Source organism: Balaenoptera acutorostrata, chromosome 12 (genome assembly GCF_949987535.1).
Source record: "Balaenoptera acutorostrata chromosome 12, mBalAcu1.1, whole genome shotgun sequence".
Taxonomy (NCBI): domain Eukaryota; kingdom Metazoa; phylum Chordata; class Mammalia; order Artiodactyla; family Balaenopteridae; genus Balaenoptera; species Balaenoptera acutorostrata.
In genome coordinates, this window is record NC_080075.1 from 48,777,585 (window position 1) to 48,800,751 (window position 23,167).

At 36.5% G+C, this 23,167-nt stretch overlaps 1 protein-coding gene across 3 annotated transcripts in view; it reads left to right on the forward strand.

Annotated features, from left to right (window-relative positions):
- Nucleotides 1–23,167, forward strand: part of ASB3 (ankyrin repeat and SOCS box containing 3) — a 92,389-nt gene that overhangs the window by 61,829 nt on the left and 7,393 nt on the right. For all 3 annotated transcript variants that reach the window (XM_007190029.2, XM_057558625.1, XM_057558624.1), the window contains exons 8-9: nt 9,256–9,513; nt 14,361–14,494. In XM_007190029.2, the coding sequence (XP_007190091.1) occupies nt 9,256–9,513; nt 14,361–14,494 (392 nt within the window). The remainder of the gene's footprint in view (nt 1–9,255; nt 9,514–14,360; nt 14,495–23,167) is intronic.

The window sequence follows — 23,167 nt, forward strand, 5'->3', positions numbered from 1 at the left end:
AAAACAAACTTTAAGTTACACAATGAATAAGGGCTGAAGATTTAATGTATAATGTGGTGACTGTAGTTGATAACACTGTATTATATAATTGAAATTTGCTAAGAGTACAACTTTAAATGCTCTTAAAAAAAAAGAGGTAAATATTTGAGGTGATGAATGTTTTCACAATGTGTACGTATGTCAAATCACCACATTATATACTTTAACTATCTTACAATCTTATTTATCATTTATACCTCAGTAAAGCTGGGGGGCAAAAAGATAAAAAAGAGTTAAAAATATCTTTGTCAAGTATGATATTGACCGTGTGTCAGGCTATTTATCATTTGAAATTTATATTTACAAGACTTGTTATGAACGTAAAATAAAACTTTAGTTTTCTAGATATTCTTGCATTTTTAATGTATTTGGTATGTAACGTTTATTTCTGTAGGTCACACTAAGTTTAAAATTTTTTAAAATATTTCTTTTGCTGATCTGCCATGATGCTGTGAGTAGAATAAATGAAGAATTACTGATAGATTATTGATTAGATTCTGGCCAAGACTTGTCTCTAAGACTCCTAAGGTTTTACAATAGATGGCAAGAATAAGGCTATGTGTAAGAAAAGCCATATTGAGTAAAATCTATGGTCCATGCAATAATGGATTAAGTTGTGCAGGTAGTTGCTGTTGTTTTTAATGACGCAAAAGAGGTTGCAGGCTTACCTCAAATTTCATTGGCTTTCCTGAATTCAGCATTATGGATTGCTAGCTATGACTTAATTTAAACATTTATCAAAAACTTATTTGCTAAGCTTTTCAGTCTCTACCATCTTGTAACATTTGCTATGTAAAATAGTAGTTCATTTCATTTGTTCTGAATTTAAGCTTCTACGTATATACTGTACTCTGAGTATTTGGGGTTTTGGTTAATCTGAGTATCTGGGATCCACTCTATGCATAACTTTCATGATTTCATGGTATACCTCCTTAGGTTTTGTCTTTGTAAACAGAGGAGCCCTAATTATTTTAGTTTACCTCACTAGGGCTGTACTGATGACTTTAGTTGATTCATTTGCCTTTCTCTGTACATATCTATCTCCATTGTATTTTATTATTAGATCAGAATTGAATATTTTTTTAAATAAATTTATTTATTTTTGGCTGCCTTGGGTCTTCGTTGCAGTGTGCGGGCTTTCTCTAGCTGTGGCGAGCGGGGGCTACTCTTTGTTGAGGTGTGCGGGCTTCTCATTGCGGTGGCTTCTCTTGTTGCGGAGCACAGGCTTTAGGTGCACGGGCTTCAGTGGTTGTGGCACGTGGGCTCAGTAGTTGTGGCTCACAGGCTCTAGAGCGCAGGCTCAGTAGTTGTGGCACACGGGCTTAGTTGCTCCACAGCATGTGGGATCTTCCCGGACCAGGGATCGAACCTGTGTCCCCTGCATTGGCAGGCTGATTCTTAACCACTGCACCACCAGGGAAGTCCCTGAACATTTTTTTATTTGATCAGAATGTAATGGTTTTGTGTAGTTTTGTATAGTGGTATGTCTATGTGTCCAATATAACAATAATCTGTTTTAGTCTTCATCTTACTTTTGGAGGAATATTTTTGGTCCTGGTCACAGCAGCTAAGCTCATGCCTCATCATCTTATAAGTGTAGTTTAAATTAAACGTATTAAACCATAGCAGTACCCCTGTTAACCCCGAAACACCTTAAAATTAATGTTTTTCTGGCCTGAGAAATCAGGTAAATAGAACCCTGTGGAACAGAGGGTATGAGGGGAATCCTGGAGAAGAGAGAGCTGGAGAAAGGGGTTCTCTTAATTCTGCGTACAAACCTGCATATGTCCAGAGCCCATCCAAGCTTTGAATGCACAGAACAGACGTTGAAAACAAGATCTGAACTATTGCCCAAGTCTCAGGCCCCTGAATGGTACATTTCATGGGGCCAGACCCAAAGCAGCATAGCAAAGGTTTGAGAAATGAACCAGCAGTCTGTAGAGGTGAAAAAGAAATTGTAGTCTAAACCTAACTAGGTTATATGCCTGCTAAAATAAACAGACACAATCAGTATTATATTCAATAGATTATAACAGGACCCAGGCCTAGAGTTTACACACAGCATTACTATTCGTAATGTCCAGGATACAGTCTAAAATGACTTGACATATGAAGAACCAGAAAATATGACCAATTTTAGAGAGAAAAGACAATTAACAGATGTCAACCCTGAGATGATCTAGATGTTGGAAATATTAAATAATTGAAAACAGCTATTATAATGGTGCTTAATGAAGTAAACACACTTGAAATAAATGGAAAGGTAGATATTTTCAGCTGAGAAGTAAAAACTAGAGCCAAATGGACTCTTTAAAACTGAGAAATATAAAATCTGAAATGAAAAATTAACTATATGAGCTCCATAGCAGAATGGAATTGAGAGGAAAGAGTCAACTTCAAGATAGACCAATATAAATTATCCAAACAGAAGAACAGAGAAGACGGCGACTTGGGGGACAAAAAGGAACAGAGCCTCAGGGACCTGAGAGACAGTATGGCTGGGGTTGACATTCATGTCATTAGGGTCCAGAAGGGAGGAGAAACAGGTTGTGAACTGATAATGGACGAAAACTTCCCAACATTGGATAAAGACGTAAGTTTTATAGATTTAAGAAGCTCAGTAAACCAAAATAGGATAAACCCAAAGAAAAGCGTGCTCACCAATAATCAAACTGCGGAAAACTAAAACTAAAGAAGCAACAGTGTGGCGTATGGTGGTCTTTGGTCACAGACATGCGCTAACAAACTTTGTTTTTTGCTACTCTTGGCAATTTTGCTCTGTAAAATGGCCCTATAGAGCAAAACTAAAATCTGTTTTGGTGGCTTTAAAAGGGCTTGTCAGATATTTTCTTTCATGTGGGAACTTGTAATTGGACCAAATGTATTTTTAGTTAGTAAGGTAGGTTTTCAGTAAGAAAAGTCACTGGAAAACACTATTTGTTAGTCTAAAGGAAAAAAGCCAAAACGTCAGAACATCTGTTTTATGAGGGTACATTCTCCTAGTCTTTCCAGTTGACTTTTTGTTTGCCTGGGCCCATGGCAGTAGACTTAATTTTGATATATCTTTGCCATTATTACCTACTCTGCGGGGAATTTAATTGACAGGGAAACATTTCCCAAAGGACTAAATCTAAGCAATGATAGCATCATAATCACATATGCTCACATTTAACATGTATAAAAATATAGTACATTGCACAATTATTGGCACACAGAAAAATATCAAGGTTAATTCTCTTCTTCATTTCTGGAGAAGAAATTCATTTTTGCCATCCTCCATTTATCTAGAAAATAGCATCAATTAAATTTTTAGTCTCTATATTATGTTTATGTAAGCTAACGTCTGGCTATTAGTTTGCATGTCATCACTGTACATGTAATGTGAAAATCATTTGATTATTTTGGGCCTCGGTGTAAAGCTGATCAAGCAAGAAAACTGTCATTCTCCCAGTAGGTTTTGTTTTAGTGTGTCAGAGGGTAATACAGCCAGTGCCTGGGGAAAAAATGGAGGTTGAAAAATTCATTAATTTTTAATTTCTTTCATTAAGTATGCATCTGAAAATTTGGATTCTCTGTGGTTGCATACTTAAAATTAATTAAATTAATTACAATTACCATTTAAAAAGCAAGGACAGTGGACTAAAATTTTCATTTAAAAATAACATTTTTGTGCTGTTTTTCCTTAACAATGTTTGAATTTCCTATATTACATTTACCAATTATGAATAAGAATTTGTGTTTTAGTCACAGTAATGATACCAGGGAACTTGGAAGACTCCATTTTCCAAAATTAATTATTAGATATTCAAATTTTCAGAGATTTGGTAATAGACAATGAGATAAGTTTAGTGGTATAAGTTTTGAAATTTCATTTTTATAGCAATGGTGTGTTGTTACAATAATGTTAGTTTGGTGTAAGATTGTTGTAGAAAGATTTAATCAGCACTAAACTGACTCCAGGTATTAATGAGTCAAAAACTTTTGTTTTCTTATTTGTATGTTTTCTGGTATTTCTCAGAGATCTAGAATTTTAATATTTGTGACCCTCCTTACACTGTACTCCTGTTATGTTCTAGTAAACATATTTACTTTTACAAATAGTATAATTAATATCAAAAGGTGATGAAAATAATAAATATAAATAATGGCTCTGGGTTTTAAGTTTTCCCTTTATTATTTTATTCAGCTGATTTAACTTTTTAGCTCAGGATTAGCATTCTGAAACATTTTTACTGGGTATCCCTTGGAGAGGATAAGCTTCCATTTGAAGCAGTGGCCCTTAGCTCTTCTCACACTCCAAAGCATGATAGAAAGGTGTCTTGGCTCCTCCACCATCGTACAAAAGCATTCTTTGTCCTTTGGGGCTAACAAGTTAACAGCTTTAGTGACATGAAGCCAGTCTTTCAAGGGCATAGCTGAGTAATTCAACTCAAATGAGAAAATAGAAGACAAAGACTCCTTTAACTGGAATGGGTGGAAGAGGAGGGAAGTTGAGAAATTTCAGGACAATTTGAACAAATACTAATGCCTTTTCTATATGAATGTAGAAAGAGATCCTGGCTTAACTGACCTGATTTTGTGTCTTTCTAATTGATACTAATGATTGTTATCCCATTAGTTTTGTAAAAATAATTGTGTCCATTCTTGTCATCATATCACACATGGATACATCTGATACAACCTAATGTTTTTATTTTATTTTCAGCTGACGGCTGAAAGCCATTCACTAAAACTTACTATATGGCCTTTTTTTTTTTTAAACAGTGGACCAAACACCAGAAGTCCTTTTTTTTTTTTTTTTTTAATTAATTAATTAATTAGTTTATTTATGTTTGGCTGTGCTGGGTCTTCGTTTCTGTGCGAGGGCTTTCTCTAGTTGCGGCGAGCGGGGGCCAATCTTCATCGCGGTGCGCGGGCCTCTCACTGTTGCGGCCTCTCTTGTTGTGGAGCACAGGCTCCAGACGCGCAGGCTTAGTAGTTGTGGCTCACGGGCCCAGTTGCTCCGCGGCATGTGGGATCTTCCCAGACCAGGGCTCGAACCTGTGTCCCCTGCATTGGCAGGCAGATTCTCAACCACTGTGCCACCAAGGAAGCCCCCACTATATGGCCTTTTGATGATTCAGCTAATAAGTTGGTTGGATATTTTGTTGGGTAATTGAAACTAAAATTCTCAAGATATTTGCCCATTTCTATTTGTTTAAAAGAAACCTTGTTAACATGTTGAATTTCCTTTTACTGTGCTTCTTTTTTATCTGGGCCTGTTTCTGTGCACATTTTTGAACTTCAAAGAGCAGTATGATGGAAAGTGTACATGCCTCCAGATAAGGTCTAGACATCGCATTTTTAGTTTTTAAACTTCTCCTCTTTCTCTGTGTCTTATGATTTTCACTGTTATATAATGTGGAATCTCTTAATGTGTCACAATTTGTTCTTGATATTTATGTTAAATAGGAGGGACTACTCTAGGACTTGATGAGTTTTTCTGATTCTCCATCAGGGCTTGAAAGAGAATTTGTATTAAGTGTTAAGAGAAACACATGCATATGTCCATGTAGTTTACATTTTTTTTTTTCATTCTTTTTTATGTAGTTTACATTTTAACCAAAGTTTTATCTAAGCCTTAGGGTCTTCTCTTCTTGCTCAATGACATATAATAATCAAGCTCATCGTAGAGCACTGAAGTTGCTTGAGTTTCTGGAGCTTGTACATGTATCTGAGACCTTCTTAATATCCTTTGCAGAAGCTCAGGGCATGCTGAGAAATTTTTATGATCCTCCAGTTTATTTTGTGTTTATTATTCACCATATAAATGGTAGTTTTGTTGGAAAAGGGTTTATAGTGTAGCAGTAGGCAGTTTCATAAGCCTTTTAGGAGTATGCTCTTGTCCTTTCTAACACAAGGCAATGTGATAATTGGAAGAAATTTAGAGTGGGGTTTTTCCAAAGTGTGTTTTGTAGAATAATCATTCTATACATTGTTAATAGATAATACACAGGATTAAAAGGGTTCCTTAGTTAATTTAGTTTGGGAAACACAGGGTTAAGCAATGGTAATTAGATTTCTTTCCTGGAGGGCTTCTAAGAATTTTTCTTATGGTGTTGTGTTTTATGAATTCCTAAGGGGGAATGGAAAATTTGGGAACATAAGATGAACTTTACAATAAATACACTATTGTTCCTGTGTCTACAGACTTTTGGGGCATTTTATACTCTCTTTATTAGGCTGTTTTCAGATTAACTATTGGATCCATTGCTTTAATTCTAAGGGTACTTCTGAAAGGTATCTGGAGGTTGAAGAAAAACACTTGACCATATAAGTTGAAAATTTAAGTTCATCCTGTATTTGTCCTTTTATGGACTAGTGTATATTATAAAGTGTTTCTCAAATATTTTCATTATGGAGCCTTTTTCACATAGATCATTTTTCAGGGACTAGTGTTCCATGGAATATACTTTGGGAAAAATAGGTCTGGCCTTAAAATAATTCTCAATTTGTTTCATGAAGTGTTTGGTTTTTATAATGTAGGAGAGATATTTCACATATTTGCTGTATCATATTCACTGTTAGATTTTGGTTTGATATTATTATCCCAATTCTACCAATTACTAGCTTGACTAAGCTTCAGTTTTTGCATCTAGAGTGGAGATGATAATAAAACTTACTTTTTAGGGTGATTGTGAAGATTAAGGCAAATCTTCCGTGTAACACATTTAGCATACCATTTATTCTGGTACAGAATAAATACTCAATAAAGTTTGTTATTATAGGGAATTATGTGCACATGTTCCTCTCACATTTAGAGATGGATGGTTGGTTTATCTGTGGCCTTGTCCTTAAAATTTTCTTAGCATGAGTCACATGTCTCGGTGCTATATTCGAAACTTGAATAAGAAAGCCTCTTGGTTTTGTAGTTCTATTCTAAACAGAAAATAGGTTCTCTAGCTATCTGTAGCACTTAATCTAACAGCGTGCATTTAGGGCTCCCGTTTACCTTTGTATTCTATAGCAGAAAAACGTCCTCTTTAAGACCTAAAGTATCTATGGTTAGGCCATTGATGGTTTCAAATTGCTTGAGGGAAGAGTTCAGCCAGTCCCTGAATTGTACATGTAAACACACATGCCTTGAAGATTAACAGTCTTCTTGAGAATTATATATCACATTTGTAATGAGGCAATGTCTTGAGCTTTTCCCACTGTTTACCTACATGTTTACTGGAATGTGTTCAACAGTCCATGTCATGTGTTGATTGTTCTGTAGTGGAATCAGCAAGTAATAACTGTAGTAATAACGAGAAGCTAGTTAAATGAGGTCGAAGTAGTTGAAATAAATTGGTTATAACTGTTTAGAACCATCTGTCAGAAGTATCAATATATCCTTTAGCATTTCTTGTAGTGCAGGACTGTTGGCAACAAATTCTTTCAGCTTTCCTGTATCTGAAAGCAGCCAGAAGAAAAAATACATGCATACAGGGCTCTTTTCAAGAACACTGATATGAATGATGGGAGTTTCCTGGAACAAATAGCAATATATGGTCGACAGACAACGAAGTTATTAATTTTTATAAAGAAATTTTAGAATTATAGATTTTTCTTTTCTAATTGCTATGCATATTATTAATAATAAAGAGAATTACCGTTTAATCTTTTAACTGAAGAAAAGAGCACAAATTGGAGAACAAATGAAATAGATTTACAAAAATTTACATGGGGTAGGTGACATTTTACTTATGTATATAGCGTTTTAACTGCTTTAAAACCTTGATTTCAAGTTCTATACATAAGTCCTCAGAAGTAGGAGGTCTCACATGACAATGGTTTAAATGTTTTATGTTTGTTTTCTCTTTTATTTTTATGACTTCATTATTTAGATTCTATAATACTATGATTAATAAAATATTTCTTTTTTATTTCTAGTTATTTAAAATAGCATTATTTCCAGTTTCAGAGGGAAACTAATTTTATTCTTGCGTATTTTCTTTCACAGTTGTCTATGTAATGAACATACATGTTTATTGAGCTTTGTTACAGTTAAAATTATATCATAAACAGTTTTTAAAATGTGGTCACACAACCATCAGAATTGTAGTTTTTGATGACTATGTCATATTTTGCACTTACTGCTCCTCTGTTAAACATTTAGGTAATTTATGTTTTTTAAAAATTATAGACAATACTATGGTCAATATATTTGTGCAAATAGGATATAATTTCTTTTTTATTTTGTCTCTTGTGTAAATTCCCAGGATTTATGTCCATTATATTTTAATTTGTGTGGTATTTTACTTTACATATCATTTTATTTTACAAATACTTACATAATGCTAGTTCTGTGTGCCAGAAAGTTTAAGTAACTTGCTCAGAGTCACACAGCTAGTAAGTGGCTGAGTACTCTGCCTCCAGTCTGTGCTCTTATAACTTTGCTATGAAACCTCTTTTGATGCATTTTGCCAATTAGCTCTCTCATAAAAGGGTTACACTTATTTTCAATCATTTTAACCACAACTTAGCAGTATTCGATGATAATTTTTTCTTTTTTAAAGTAACCAATTCAATAGGTGTAAAATGATAACAATTTATTCTGTAAAACACTTGATAAAGACTAATTAAAAAATCTAAAGCTGTAATTAAATTTTTTTCATTAAAAAAAAGCTTTTCTATATGATTGCTTTTTACCATTAGAAATTTAAAAGTAAGAGGGAAATTGACTAATGCTATTGTTGAAGGAAGTGGTATCTTGGAGATTCCTAGACCGAATCATCTGTCTTTAGGGACCCGTCACATTGTTTTATTAACTTTGTTTAGCAAGTGTTTTGTATTATGGATACTTAGTTGTGCAAAAAAATCACAATTTGAAAAGAGTTTTCTACTTGTCAATGATAACTTTAAAACTTACTTATTTAAGATAAATGTTTTAAATTCTAAGGACACAACTTGTTCATAGATGAAAATTAAAAACCATGCAGAATGGTGTAAATTAAAAAGTAAAACCCTCCCTTTCCTCTGGTCCCCTAGTCTCAATCCACTAGACATGTAAAAATCATCCACTATCCCATTTGCTATTCTTATTTTCCAGTTGTAACTACTATTAACTTTATAAGAATTATTTTTTTTAATGTGAAAATCTAACTTCTCTTCTCTTCCCTTCCCTTCTTTTTCCTTCCTCCCTCCCTCCCTCCCTCCCTCCCTTCCTTCCTTTTTTTATTTTTTGTGGTGGAGCTGTGACTTCTTTGGAATTGTGAATATTCTTTTGAAATATGGAGCCCAGCTAAATGAACTTCATTTGGCATACTGCCTGAAGTATGAGAGGTTTTCAGTATTTCGCTACTTTTTGAAGAAATGTTGCCCATCGACATCATGGAGCCACGTATCTGAATTTATAAATCACGCAGTTAAAGCACAGACAAAATATAAAGAATGGTTGCCATCTCTCCTGCTCGCTGGATTTGACCCACTGAATCTCCTCTGCAGTTCTTGGTAAGAAATCCTACCATGTGGACTTTACTCTTTTTGAGTGAGTGTACTACCTTTCATTTCCCCCAATTTCTTGAGATCCCTGTGTTGGGAGGAGGTTGTTATTGTGTGTGTTTTGACTGTGATGGCTGGGTTGGGGAGAAGGAATTGGGGGGGCTGCTAATAGTGAGATTGAGTGTAAGGATAGAGTCCTGGGAAAAGGTCAGAGGTGGCTGGAAGGGAATAGAAAGGAATGGGTGCCAGTGAACCCTCCTGAGAGGGTTATTTCTTCTACTTAGGCCATCCCTCGTGCTGCTCTTAAAATGTCTGTGACAGAATGGCTGTAGCTGCTTTGGAGATTTCTAGCATCCCTTAGTCAACTAGATTGAATACTCCTATCCTATAGCAACTTGTCTACTTGAACTTAGTCTCCCTCAATAAATACTGATTTCTGGAGTAGCTGAGGAAATAACTCTTTACCTCAAGTGGTTTCTCAGAACGGCAACCCCTATGAGTGATTATATGAAAGGCGAGTCAGAATTTTTCTAGGGCAAAAGGATAAAAACTGTTTTACCAACCTTTTCAAGAGTTATGTGTCTAGATGGACCGAGAAGGTAATTGTAGTGGTGAGAGAACTCTTTTGACCTGATAATTCGAGTCAAATGAGGAAACAGAATAAAAGTCTCTAGGAATATAAAGAACATAAAAATTAAATGTATTTTATAAAATTTCAATGAAACGTCTAGAAGATTTCATTTTTGTGCTTCAAAAATTACCATTTACCAAAATTATGTTTAGACAAATACTGAGATTTTGGATTTCAGCAGAAAAGTGCTCTGATACTTTGTTATTTAAATTTTGCTTTTCAAAAGAGGTCCTCTTTGGTATTCATGCAGGCAGCACTAGTGGTTCCTACTTGTAAATTTTGTTTGCATTTCTGGGACTCCATCTTCTGCCTGGTGGCTTCTCCATCTGTAAGTGAAGAACATATCTTTGTTTGGCAGGATCCCAGTATCTCACCTTTTTATTATGTCTGCCATAATATAGAATTCAAGAATTTTCACTAAGCAGAGGTTTTATGCTTAGGACTATCATCCCTTTCTGATACTGAATGTTTCAGATATGTGGCTTGTGAGGAAAAACTGCTTTCTGGTAGGTGGTTTGAGGAATATAGAAGTAAAGCAAAGTTTAGATACATGTTCTGATCTCCACTTTACTTTCTGTTTATAGTTTACAGTGGTTTGAGTACCCGATTGTATTTACTTTTGTCTCCAACAGCTGATTAATACATAGTTATCTGTCAAATCACTCACTGTTGCAATTCCCTCTATACCATTTCAATAAATTTTTACAAAAATCCATTGTATTTTTTAGATAACTGAATGAGATATAAAAATTATTGACAATTCATTGAGAAATCTAATTTTTAAAAGTTATTTGTGTATGTTTACTTGTCCTAACAAATCCCCTTTTACATGTGCACACACACACATACACACACTCAGTACTGAGATAGAAACGCTCACTAATGGATACTATATCTAGCTATTAACAAAGCTATTTAAGTACCCTTAACTTTTTACTTAGTGAATTTTATTGTTGTGTCTGGGCTCCTGACAGCTAACAGCAGTTACCCCTCACCGTTCTAGGATTCACTCCCCAAAATGCTACTGTAAATCCAACCAGCATGTGAGATAGCTGTGGGCAGTTCTGACAGTGTGTTCCCTTTCCTCTGTCACTTCACTTAGTGCTTATTCCCAAGGCACCCACTTTCTTCTCAGCCATGCTTCTTGTGTTTTTCTACTGAAGATACTAACTCGACTCCATATTACTTGCCCATTACTTTCAGCCTTCATGCTCCCTTCTGGTTTCTAGTTTATTTATTTCTTTAACCAACACTTAAAATATTGCCTGATACACAGTAGGTACTATTTTAAGTTCTTTACTATTAACTCATTTAATATAAAACATAGTAGATACCATTATCCATATTTTATAGAGGAGGGAATTGAGGCACAAAGTATTTAACATACTTGCTCAAGCTCACACAGCTAGTTAGTGCGAGAGCTTAGGTTTGGACTCAGGCTGTCCAGTAGTGTGGCTCATGTTTGTCTTTGTAACCCCTGTGCTATGCTGCCTTAGCCCTGTGTATCCCCAGGGATATGGTAGTTTTTATCACTTAATTTTAGGTACTTAATCCCTTGCCTAACCTAGGGGGATCTGGGCCAACTTTTTTTGCTCTTTCCTACTCCTAAATTAGGAAGAACCTATTCAGGGAAAAAATTAAATGTATCTTCTTTTCCTTTCCTCCTCAGACAACTACATAGGCTGCTGGAAGGAAAGGGAATTTGCTTTATCCTCCCAAAAGGCTTTGTAAAATATACTCTCCCATCCCTAGTTCTGATACAGGGTTCCCTTCCCCCCATGTGACTAGCCCATTTGAGAATTTTTGTGGTAATAAGCCACTGGGTTTGTGTTATATTTATTGGATGTATTACGATAGAAAAGAGTTAATAAATAGTAAACTACAAATTATTTTGTAGTAAATTATAAAACTTCAGCTATTTGAATTGAGAACGCCAATTGCATACATATTACTCTGAAGGAGTAACTTTAGTCACTTTATATTCATTAGAAAAAATACGATGGAAAATTTCACTTTAGCAATAAAAATGCTTAACATGGTCAAATTTTTGCTTACTGATCTTTTATTGAATGAATAAAGCAAGTGTTTACGCTGAATGTGATGAATGTTTTGCTTTCTTTGATCAAATTTACATTCAAAGAGCTGTTATAAAAAAATTATCCCATAAAAATGTCAATATGTTGTTAAAGTGGATTTTGCTTGTATCTTATTTATATCACATGTAAGTCTGTTGCTTAATCTTTGTCATGTAAATTATAAACGTCTTTCCTAGGTATTGGTTGTCTTAAACAGTCTTTAAAGATGTATCTGGCTGAATAATTGCCTGTCACAATATAATCTGCAGAGCTGAAATATTTTTTCAGCTTTAAATGCAAGACTAGGTTTCCCTCACACCCCCAATGCAATAGACGAATAATAGAAAGTAAATGTCATCTGTGCATTTAGTTGATTAACTGTCACTGGTTTATGATTTTACAACTGCTTTGTACAATGTAACGGTCAACGTAGTACAGTAACAATACATTTTCAGTGCCATTAGCAGCATTGGTAAAATAAAATCAACATTATATTAACTAAAACTGTGTAAACAGATTTATTTCTTGTGTGTGTGTTTAGATAACTGCACAAAAATGACTTTGTGTTTGGTCACAGTGAGACAGCACATTAAGGTAGAAAAATGAAACCATTAAAAAAGAAACTAGCAACCAGAACCAAGTAACCTTTGGTGTGGGGTTCCTAGAAAGTGAAGGAGGTTGTTTGCATTTGAATATATTTTATCATTTCATTTATTCTCAGTATTTTCTGATAAATCGTGACTTCACTGAGAGCTTCTTGAGAAGTAAAATGTTTCCCAAAGCATTTGTGCTACAGTTTAAGTTCTTCCTTATATAAGTTTGCATATTAGAGAATTAAGATTTTAGGAAATAATTTTCATACTCTCTAATCAGTCATTTCAAGGATACTTTGACCCTGAATTACGAGAAATAAGTTGTCTTTGAGATGACAGGTTTAGAGTATTATTCAGTTTCTTTACTTCTATTTTTCCCTTCTTTTGTCCTTGCTCAGTAATGTCTCCAAAAAACCGACCTTGAAAAGAATTTCTGTTTTTGAAGTAATCACCAGAGACCCTAATGATTTTATTTTTATTCAAACAATGTGATGGTAGGGGAGTATCTAGTTGAGTACAAAGTAAGTATCTTGTTAGAATTTAGAGTTCTCTTTAAGCTTTGACTAAATTTCATGTGTACAGTGTTATAAGGCCCACTGAAAATGTAATACTGAAAATTTCAAACCAGTTCTAGTAATATCAAATATTTATATAACATTTTATAGTTTTAATAGTCTGTTTACTATATTGTCTCCATTATCTTCATGAGTAGTCCCCTAAAATAGGTAGGTTAAGTGTTAATTCTCATTTTAGAGACCAGGATCTAGGGCTTAAAGAATTTAGGCAACATGTTTGTAAGTAGTGGAGGCGATGTTAGAAATCAGAGCTTTTCTTGGGTCAGTGCTCTTTCTATTAGGATTCAAGTGCTTATAAAATTTGGGAAGTCTCTTTTGGGTGGGTTGGTAGGAAATATGACATTATTTTAAAAAAATAGAAGGAGAACTGCTTGTCTTCAACAACTTCTTTCAGTTCTTAAAGACAAAACTTATTCTGGTATGTCCTTTAGAGGCGTATCTACAATAGAATGGGAAAGGTTCTTATAGGACAACAGTTGTAGTACATCTCTGAGAGCTGGTCAGAAACAAGCCATTTCTCTCATACACTCAGTTTAGGGACAGCTTTGGGTGTTTGGGCTTCATCCTTTCAGGACTGTTAAATTATGTGTCTGTAAGGATGACCAATCTAGATTTGGCAAGATGGTCCATTTGGGAGGAAATGATGGCAAATCCACTAATGACAGTGACACTGAATCTGTCTTTTCTTACCACTGCTGCTGGGGAATGGGAAGGAAAATTCCTACCCTCTGTAAGAGTAGAAACTCCTTTTGTCATCCATTGGACAAAAACATGCACAGTCACTTGAGTTTCCTGTGGCAACTATAGCTGATCTTTCATATCCACTGAACTTGCCTCTAGTTTCATGAATATTTTCTATGCTGCAGTTCTCTGTCTGCCTTCCACATCAAGATGTTGTAAGAATAGGTATGTGGTGTTTGTTTTCAGGGTGAACCTTGGTGTATTTTGTGTCTAATTTTGTGTTAATATCTTGCCAATATAGGATTGACTCAATCAGCGATGAGATCCTTATCTTCACTTTGGAGTTTACTAATTGGAGGAGGCTTCCTCCAGCTGTTGAAAAGATGCTCTCTGCTCGTGCCTCAAACTCCTCTTGGGCTCTACAGCAACATATTGGTAAGAAAGCACAATTTTCAAATACACTTCACTACCTTTTCTTTTCTTCCTTCCTTAGCTATGTTGTAATTTTAAGTGATAAGAGTCATTGGAGAACTTATATTAAATTGGGCATCATTTGCATTTTCTTTCTTTAAAAATTTATTTATTTATTTTTGGCTGCGTTGGGTCTTCTTTGCTACGCACGGGCTTTCTCTAGTTGCGGTGAGCAGGGGCTACTCTTCACTGTAGTGTGTGGGCTTCTCATCGTGGTGGCTTCTCTTGTTGCAGAGCATGGGCTCTAGGCACTCGGGCTTCAGTAGTTGTGGCACACGGGCTCAATAGTTGTGGCACACGGGCTTAGTTGCTCTGCAGCATGTGGGACCTTCCCAGACCAGGGCTCGAACCCGTGTCCCCTGCATTGGCAGGCGGATTCTTAACCACTGCGCCACCAGGGAAGTCCCCTGCATTTTCTTTATGTGGGGAAAGGATGGGACTGTGAGGGAGGTCATAGTAATTTCCTTCAACGAAAATCATATCTGGTTTTATAAGTTTAGCCTAAGGAGCATATAAAGAATAGCAGGTGTTTACTGATATTTTAATGATATCCTTTTATTTTTAGTAAGCGTTACGCAAACAAAATTGAGTCCTAAAAATCTTGTTAGTGAATATTTAATTTGTGGTTAGAAAAATGCTGAATGAATTTTCCTCTTTGGAGTGTGTGTTGATTTGTGTTCTCTATAGTATTTATCATCTCTAAAAGGAAGTATCACTATTCTTTATCATTACCTTTTCTTACTGAATGTATGCCAGTGGGTTGGTAAGATATAACTATGGAGGTGAACTGGGTGGAAATTCTGTGAATTGATTGATACTTTAAATTACTATTTTAAAACAAATTATCAGCTTACCCTCACTTTAAAAAAAAGTTTTTAAGCTAGTTAAAAAAATAAAGAGGGTACAGTAGAAGATTTTACACGAGGAAACCAGATTAAACTAAACTTAATATATGCACATTGTTTCTATTTACTTATTCAGATTTATTTTAATCTATTTTGTTAACCAGATTATGTCTTAAGTTAGGAAAATTATTTCTTCACTGCTATTTTTACATGAGATGTGACTCTTCATAAAACATGTTGAATAGGTTTTTAACAAGTGAACTTACACATATGTAGAAATGTCTTCTAATTTCTTGGAAGATTACATTTAAGTAAATATTCTCAATCAAAAAAAGACATTCAGGAAAATATGCTCTTGAACTGAGGTGTATTCAAACTGTCAGTGAGGTTTCTTGTTGAAGAAGAAGTATAATCTGTTTGGAGTCTCTGAGCCTTCCAGAGCAGAATTTCTTTAAAGATAATGTTAGAAAACTCACATGCATGTGAGAATTGCATCTGCTTTTGCTTATTATGTATGTGCAGTGGCAGAGAGGAAGTATCTATTTCTTAATTGATAGAATATGGGACAATGGATTTGGAAACAAAAAGTCAAAAAGAAGGCGCATATGCCAAATGGGAAGATTATTGCAACCTATCAATTAGTAAAGGTATGTGAGAGTTTACTTTGAAGACTCTAACATATGGCAAGTTTGTCCAGATGAAGGTAAGAACTGTGCATGAGTGCATTATCCTGCAGTAGACTAAATCCATCAAGGGCTTCTTGTTTAATTAGGCACTAGGTAGAGCTTGTGTAGGGTAATAATCATCATCTCTTAAGAGGATTTTATTTTGGCTGACAAAAGCCTTTTTCAAAGGTATTAATGTAGCTAATGCTTTTCTGGTCTGTTTCTCTTGCCAAGGCCTCTTTTCTTGGTTCCAGTCCCATGTATCCAACTGACTTTTGGACATCTCCACTTGGTGTCCCACATTCTGACATATCCAGAATTTGAATTTATCATTTTTCCTACAAATCCTGATGTTCCTTCTGTTTCCTGGTTCAGAATGTGAGGTGGTTTGGGAGTGCTATTTACCAAGAAAGTGAGTTATCCCTGGCAGCTCTTTGTTACTTGTTTCATCCATAGCGGAGGTTTCGACAGGGGTGATTTTGCCCCCCACAGGGGATATTCTGGTTGTCACAATTGGTAGGGGTGCTATTGCCATCTAGGGGATAGAGGCCAGGGAGGTTCTGCTAAATATGCTACAGTGCACACGACAGCCCCCCACAGCAAAGAATTATCTGGCCCGAATGTCACTAGTGCCCAGGTTGAGAAACCCTGATCCACCTTGACTCTTGCGTTGTCCAGTGTTACAAAGGCTTTTATTCCTATACCAGGAAGACTTTTTAGCCCTGTTCTTATTGCGAACTACTTAGGAAACACTTGTGTTCTTCCTCTTAGTTATATTGGTCTCTCAGAATATTCTTCAGTGGTTCCTCTTCTGCAGGTAATGGGAGCCATTACAATGCTAGATTTTAGTAAGGCTGGAAAGAAAAGATATGCCCATCTACTCAGTTGCCTGAGTTTCAAATGGGATTGTGATTCTCTTCCTTTCTGTAGTTCAAGGCTGTCTTGATGTACCCAGCTCCCCTTTTTTCTTCAATTTTCAGGACATTCAATTTCCGTGTATTAGTCATCTATACTCTCCCCTCCTTTTTTGTATTTTGAGTTGAGGATTTCTAGTAAGCAGAAGCATGGCCAGGGTTTTAATACCAATGGGAGTGAGTGCAGAAAAACAATTCTTTGATTACCTCTCTACATGTATGACAGTCTTGCTTTCACCTCACTTTCTCCAGTAACTTATCATGGTATTAAAAACTGCCTTGTCAATATATTTCTTTAAATTTTTTGGAAAAGATGCTTCTTGTGGCTCTGCCACTATTTGTAAGCCCCTAGGTAATTTCAGCTCCCTAGCTCCTTTAGGTATACCAGTATCTATCCCAAGGGAAAGATTTTCTCCATTCTTTTCCTAAGCCCTTTTCAAGTCTTGGAGATGCCTTATACTCGCTCAAAATTCTCCTTTCCTCTCCCTTTTCCTCCTTAAGGAAATAGCAACTTGCCCTAGTAGCTTATAAATAAAAAAGACAACCAGTCTTGCTGCTTATCTTTTAATCATTAAGTCAGATTTGTCTTCAAAAGTTCTTTTGCGTTAGAAAGGAAATGTATACCAGGTAAAATTGACTGACTGGTTGCAGTTAACAATTTTTTGATCATGTGCCTGTATATACTTCTTAGAAACATCAGTTTAACCACACATAGCAATATACTTCTTAATCAAAAAATTTGCCAGCCCCTGCCCAACTGACCAAGATCAAGTCTAGTTAATTAATTATGTTCTTATGGATAAAAGCACTTGGCTTTAGTACATCCTGAACCTTTAATGATCAAATATGAACAATTCTATCCAGAGAATTATGTGGATCTGGATTGTACAAAGGATCCTGTAATGGCTCCTTGAAACTCTCTTGATCTATTCATTTCAGTGTTCCTCTGCTTTGTTCTAAACAGGATTTAAAACAGTTTATACATATAGATTATCACAAAACAGTAAAACAGAAGTTAAAAGTGAAAGCAGGGACTTCCCTGGTGGTCCAGTGGTAAAGAATCCTCCTTCCAATGCAGGGGACGTGGGTTCGATCCCTGGTTGGGGAGCTAAGATCCCACATGTCACAGGGCAACTAAGCCCACGTGCCACAACTACTGAGCCCATATGCCTCAACTAGAGAGCCCTCGTGTCACAAACTACAGAGCCCACGTGCTCTGGAGCCCGTGTGCAACAACTAGAGAGAGAAAAAACCTGCATGCCACAACTAGAGAGAAGCCCACACGCTGCAATGAAGAGCCTGAGCGCTGCAACAAAAGATCCTGCATGCCACAACGAAGACCTGGCACAGCCAAAAATAAAAAATAAATAAATAAAATAAATAAACATTTTTTTTGAAAAGTGGAAGCAAAAGAAAAATATGGAGTCAGGGAAAGCTTATCATGGTAATCTGAAACTTGTCAATGGATACTCTGTAAACTTGGCTCTGACTGAGCTCTCTAGTTCTTGACACTAGGTTACAGAGTTCGTAAGATAAAACAAACTCATTGCTTACAAGTACAGATATTCTTGGATGTTGTGATGGACAGTTTCCTAGGCAACATCTTGGTAGCCATGGCTTCTTGGAATTTTATGTTACCAATCTTCAACGTGGACTCTTGCTGTCATACCAAGGTATAATTCAATAAAAGTAGTTCTTAAGTGGGCTCTGGTTCTCAGGTCTCTGTTGCTCTGACTTGACCAGGGCTAGATTTATAATATCTGGAGGGATGGATGACCTGTGTGCACTTTTGACCAGTTCTCTCTAAATATTGTAACATTCCACTCAATTTTTAATAAGTAGTAGTGAGCAGTGAGTTCAAAATTAGACTACCTAAGAAGTATCAGAGTGTAGCTATTTTGTGTTGCAGATTGCGATGAGAACATATTTTTAAGAGACAGTTGATCTGGGGCTTCCCTGGTGGCGCAGTGGTTGAGAATCTGCCTGCCAATGCAGGGGACACAGGTTCGAGCCCTGGTCTGGGAAGATCCCGCATGCCGCGGAGCGACTAGGCCCGTGAGCCACAATTGCTGATCCTGTGCGTCTGGAGCCTGTGCTCCACAACAAGAGAGGCGGCGATAGTGAGAGGCCCGCACACCGCGATGAAGAGGGGCCCCCACTTGCCGCAACTAGAGAAAGCCCTTGCACAGAAACTAAGACCCAACACAGCCATAAATAAATAAATAAATAAATAAAAGAAGAGAGAGAGACAGTTGATCTTAAAAGCAGAGGTAAAGGGCTCCCTGGTGGCACAGTGGTTAAGAATCTGCCCGCCAATGCGGGGACATGGGTTCGATCCCTGGTCCGGGAAGATCCCTCATGCTGCGGAGCAACTAAGCCTGTGCGCCACAACTACTGAGACTGCGCTCTAGAGCCTGTGAGCCACAACTACTGAGCCCGTGTGCCACAACTATTGAAGCCCGCGTGCCTAGGTCCTGTGCTCTGCAACAAGAGAAGCCACCGCAATGAGAAGCCTGTGCACCGCAACAAAGTAGCCCCTGCTCACCACAACTAGAGAATGCCTGCGTGCAGCAACGAAGACCCAACGCAGCCAAAAAAAAAAAAAAAAAAGAACCCCATTAGTAATTACCTTTCATCTTTAAAAATTGAGCATGTGACCTTCTATTTGTAGAGTAGGAGGAAACTTTGACCTCCCAGATACTAGCCATGTTATGGCTTAAGCGAATCATGCCTTGATTAACAGTGTCCTGCAGGCTGCCCTTATCACTGGATTTAAGAGCCAAGCTTTTTTTTTTTTTTTAAGAGAAATTTATAGTTAACTTAAAATTTTAGTAAGGTTCCATCTGCCCATTTATAATTTTATAATTTTAGCTTCACACAGCCTCTTATAAATCCAAGTGGTGGGTTTTATTTTTTGTTTGTGTCTGTGTGTATGTGGTGGGGAAATCCTTACTAAACTAGGTACCAATGAGTTGTATCCACATTTGCTGGGACATTTTGCTGGTAAAACTGCTTTGATTTTGTCAGCAATCTATTGGTAAGCTAGGAGAGGAGAAAGTATTGCTCTAGAGCAATTAAAACAATTTTTTAAAGTGTCTTAGGTATTGGGTCACCAATATTATTTGAAAGCCCATTTTACTCTTCCCATATATGTACATTAGATATGTGTGCTGGCAGACCCCTGGGACAGCTAAATCCTAATTAAAAGAAAATTATTTTCCATATCCCAAGTATTTATTTTAGGGTGGAAAGGCAGTTAGGACAGAAGCTTTAGTTTTTGATAGCTTGTTCATTTGAGAACTTTTAAACACTCATCTGTAATTTTAGTTAGTTCCAAATGTGGACCATAAGCAGAAGTCTTTAGTGAAGAGAATCTGTCATGTAAATATTTCTGTAGGTGGGCATTTACAAATCTAGCTGTTTATATTCATTAATTCCTTAGTAAGTGGGTTCTTTAATTACGTGTCAACTATGTATCAGATACTGATTTAGAATCTGTGAGTGAAAAATAAACAGTTCTCTAGTGCAATGGCTAAAAAGGAATGATGCAGGGTCATGGCAGAATTTTCTTTTTCTTTTTAAGGTGAGAGAGGCTTGAACATGTTTTATAGATTAAAGGGTCTCAGTTTGTTTAAGGAAAAGATTAAAGATATGGATATAAAAGCAATAGTTTATATAATAAGATTTCAGATAAGCCAGAGGGAGGATTAGCCTCAAATAGGCCCCTTCCTTTGAGAATAAGAGAGATGAGGGTGGGGTGGATGTAGATAAGTTTATAGTTTGAGTATTAGAAACTCAGAGAAAGAGAGCCTAGAAGATCTCCTATTTTTACTTAGGAGTAGGAGGTAAAATCTTGCTAAAAAGGAAACTGAAGTGAGAGTTTGGTAGCAGAGACTTGATTTAGAATGCTTGTTGTGGCAAACTGGGAACCGGTGAAAGAGATCTGCTGAGCAACACTGAGGGCCTAAGTGGAGGTTGGAAGTGGTATAGTTCATTCATATGGTTATATGGTAATTTTTTCCCTAGCATTGCTTTACTTTCTCTGTATTGGAAAGAAGGAAAATGGTTAGATTGATCTGGGGGTTGTCAGAGCAGGTACAGAAGAATTGAGGATGGTAAAATAAAATAACATCAGTGATGGGCCCATGAACGGCAAATAAGAAATGAGAAAGGAAAGCGACCTGATAAACTAGACGGCAGGAGGAGTTGGGACCCGGGGTCTCAATGATATTAACGATCAGGCGTAGTGGTAGTAAGAGAGAGCACACTCTGGAAGGATAGTAAGTGGTGTATGTTGGAATTTAAAGACAGAAAAACGTGGGTCTGAAGGTGGTGCAGAAGAACTATGAGAATGCTGAAATTGCCACTTAGACTTCATGGTATAAGTGTGACAAGGTGTGGAAGAATGAGAAAATTATATCTTAGAAATTGGTCAAGGAAGTAATTTTGGGGGCAGGATCAGGCTTCTGTGAGGACAAGAAGTGAAGAGAGTGTTCTGGACAGTGTTCTAGATGAAGGCAGATTCGTTTATGATAGAATATAGGGGTTCCTGAGAACTTTATGGAGAGGTATTGGAGGGACTTAAAATTTACTTTATAATATTGAACTTAATTTTTTCTTATTGTCTCAGACTGCTGTGTTATAATTCCCTAAACAAGTTAGGGAAATGAAGAATGGATTTTTATTTTCTGAGAGATCCTGAGACCGTGATTCGTTCTTTTATTTGATTACCACAGGAAAATGCTTAGGCTAGATGATTTTAATTTTCGAGTATTCCAGGCTCCAGAGAGAGGCATCCTAAAGGTGGGAGAGAGGAAGATGAAATTGCTTATCATTGATTGTTCCCTTTCACTTTATCTTTTCTCTAATAGTGAGGTAGTTGTACGAATTGAGCTTTCATCTTTTTTTTTTTTCCACTTAGCACACATGGCCGAGTGCCTTGTACCTACACATCTATATGGGTTAGGTTCGCACTTCCCAAAGTGGGTGACCTGGCACCCATACTTGTGGTGTACCTTAGTGAATTGTAGTTCATGTTTGACTGTTCAGTGGACCTGTGATTACATCATCTAGTTTTAACTTAACCAATTCTCAAAAACTGGTCAAGCGGCTTAAAAAGATTCCTGCGAAAATAACGTGTTATGTGGATAATACTAAAGGTACCAATACAAGTGAACCAACAAGATAATCATAGAGCTACACTCCTATTCTTTTTTTTTTTAATTTAATTTATTTATTTTTGTCTGCGTTGGGTCTTCATTGCTGCGTGCAGGCTTTCTCTAGTTGTGGTGAGCGGGGGCTACTCTTCGTTGCAGTGCGCTGGCTTCTCATTGCAGTGGCTTCTCTTGTTGCAGAGCATGGGCTGTAGGGTGCACGGGCTTCAGTAGTTGTGGCACGTGGGCTCAGTAGTTGTGTCTCATGTGCTCTAGAGCGCAGGCTTAGTAGTTGTGGCGCATGAGCTTAGTTGCTCCACGGCATGTGGGATCTTCCCAGACTAGGGCTCAAACTCGTGTCCCCTGCATTGGCAGGCGGATTCTTAACCACTGCACCACCGGGGAAGCCCTACACTCCTATTCTTATCAGATAGTCATGTCATATGATAAAAAAGCTGATCACCCAATCTGAGCTGATGAGAAGTTCAAAAGTATCAAGAAAAGTATTTAAAATATGGTTCACCTTAAAAAAATAAAATATGGTTCACCTCTACTAATGTTAACAGTGAGCCTTGATGTTAGTATGTAGTGTGCCTTGAGATATTAGGTAATGAAAATATCATAATCAGCAAGACACTCTAAGCATCCAGAACATAAAGACAAACCCTTTGATTTTTTCATCAATATTTAAGTCATATGTTGCTCAGTCCATTATTTTTATAAAGTATACTAAACATAATGACAGATGCTTAGAGCTCCTTTTAAATTTGCTTATTCAATAGTGAAAAGACAAAAAGTTACATATCATTGGGGAAATGCATGTTCCTGCTGCCACAGTAAAACAGACTGAAATAATATGGGGACAAAGTAAAATGCATTTCTTATTAGCAAAGATTGTTGAAAGGAGCATAGAAAACATTGCTAAAGAGTTAAAAGAATAAAAATATAACCTTGCAAGTAGGAAATATGGTATACTAAGTTGGAAGAAGATATATAATATTTATAACATGTCTCAGCTTAGGGTTTTTTTAAGATTCTGTTTCAGTAAGAAAATATAAAT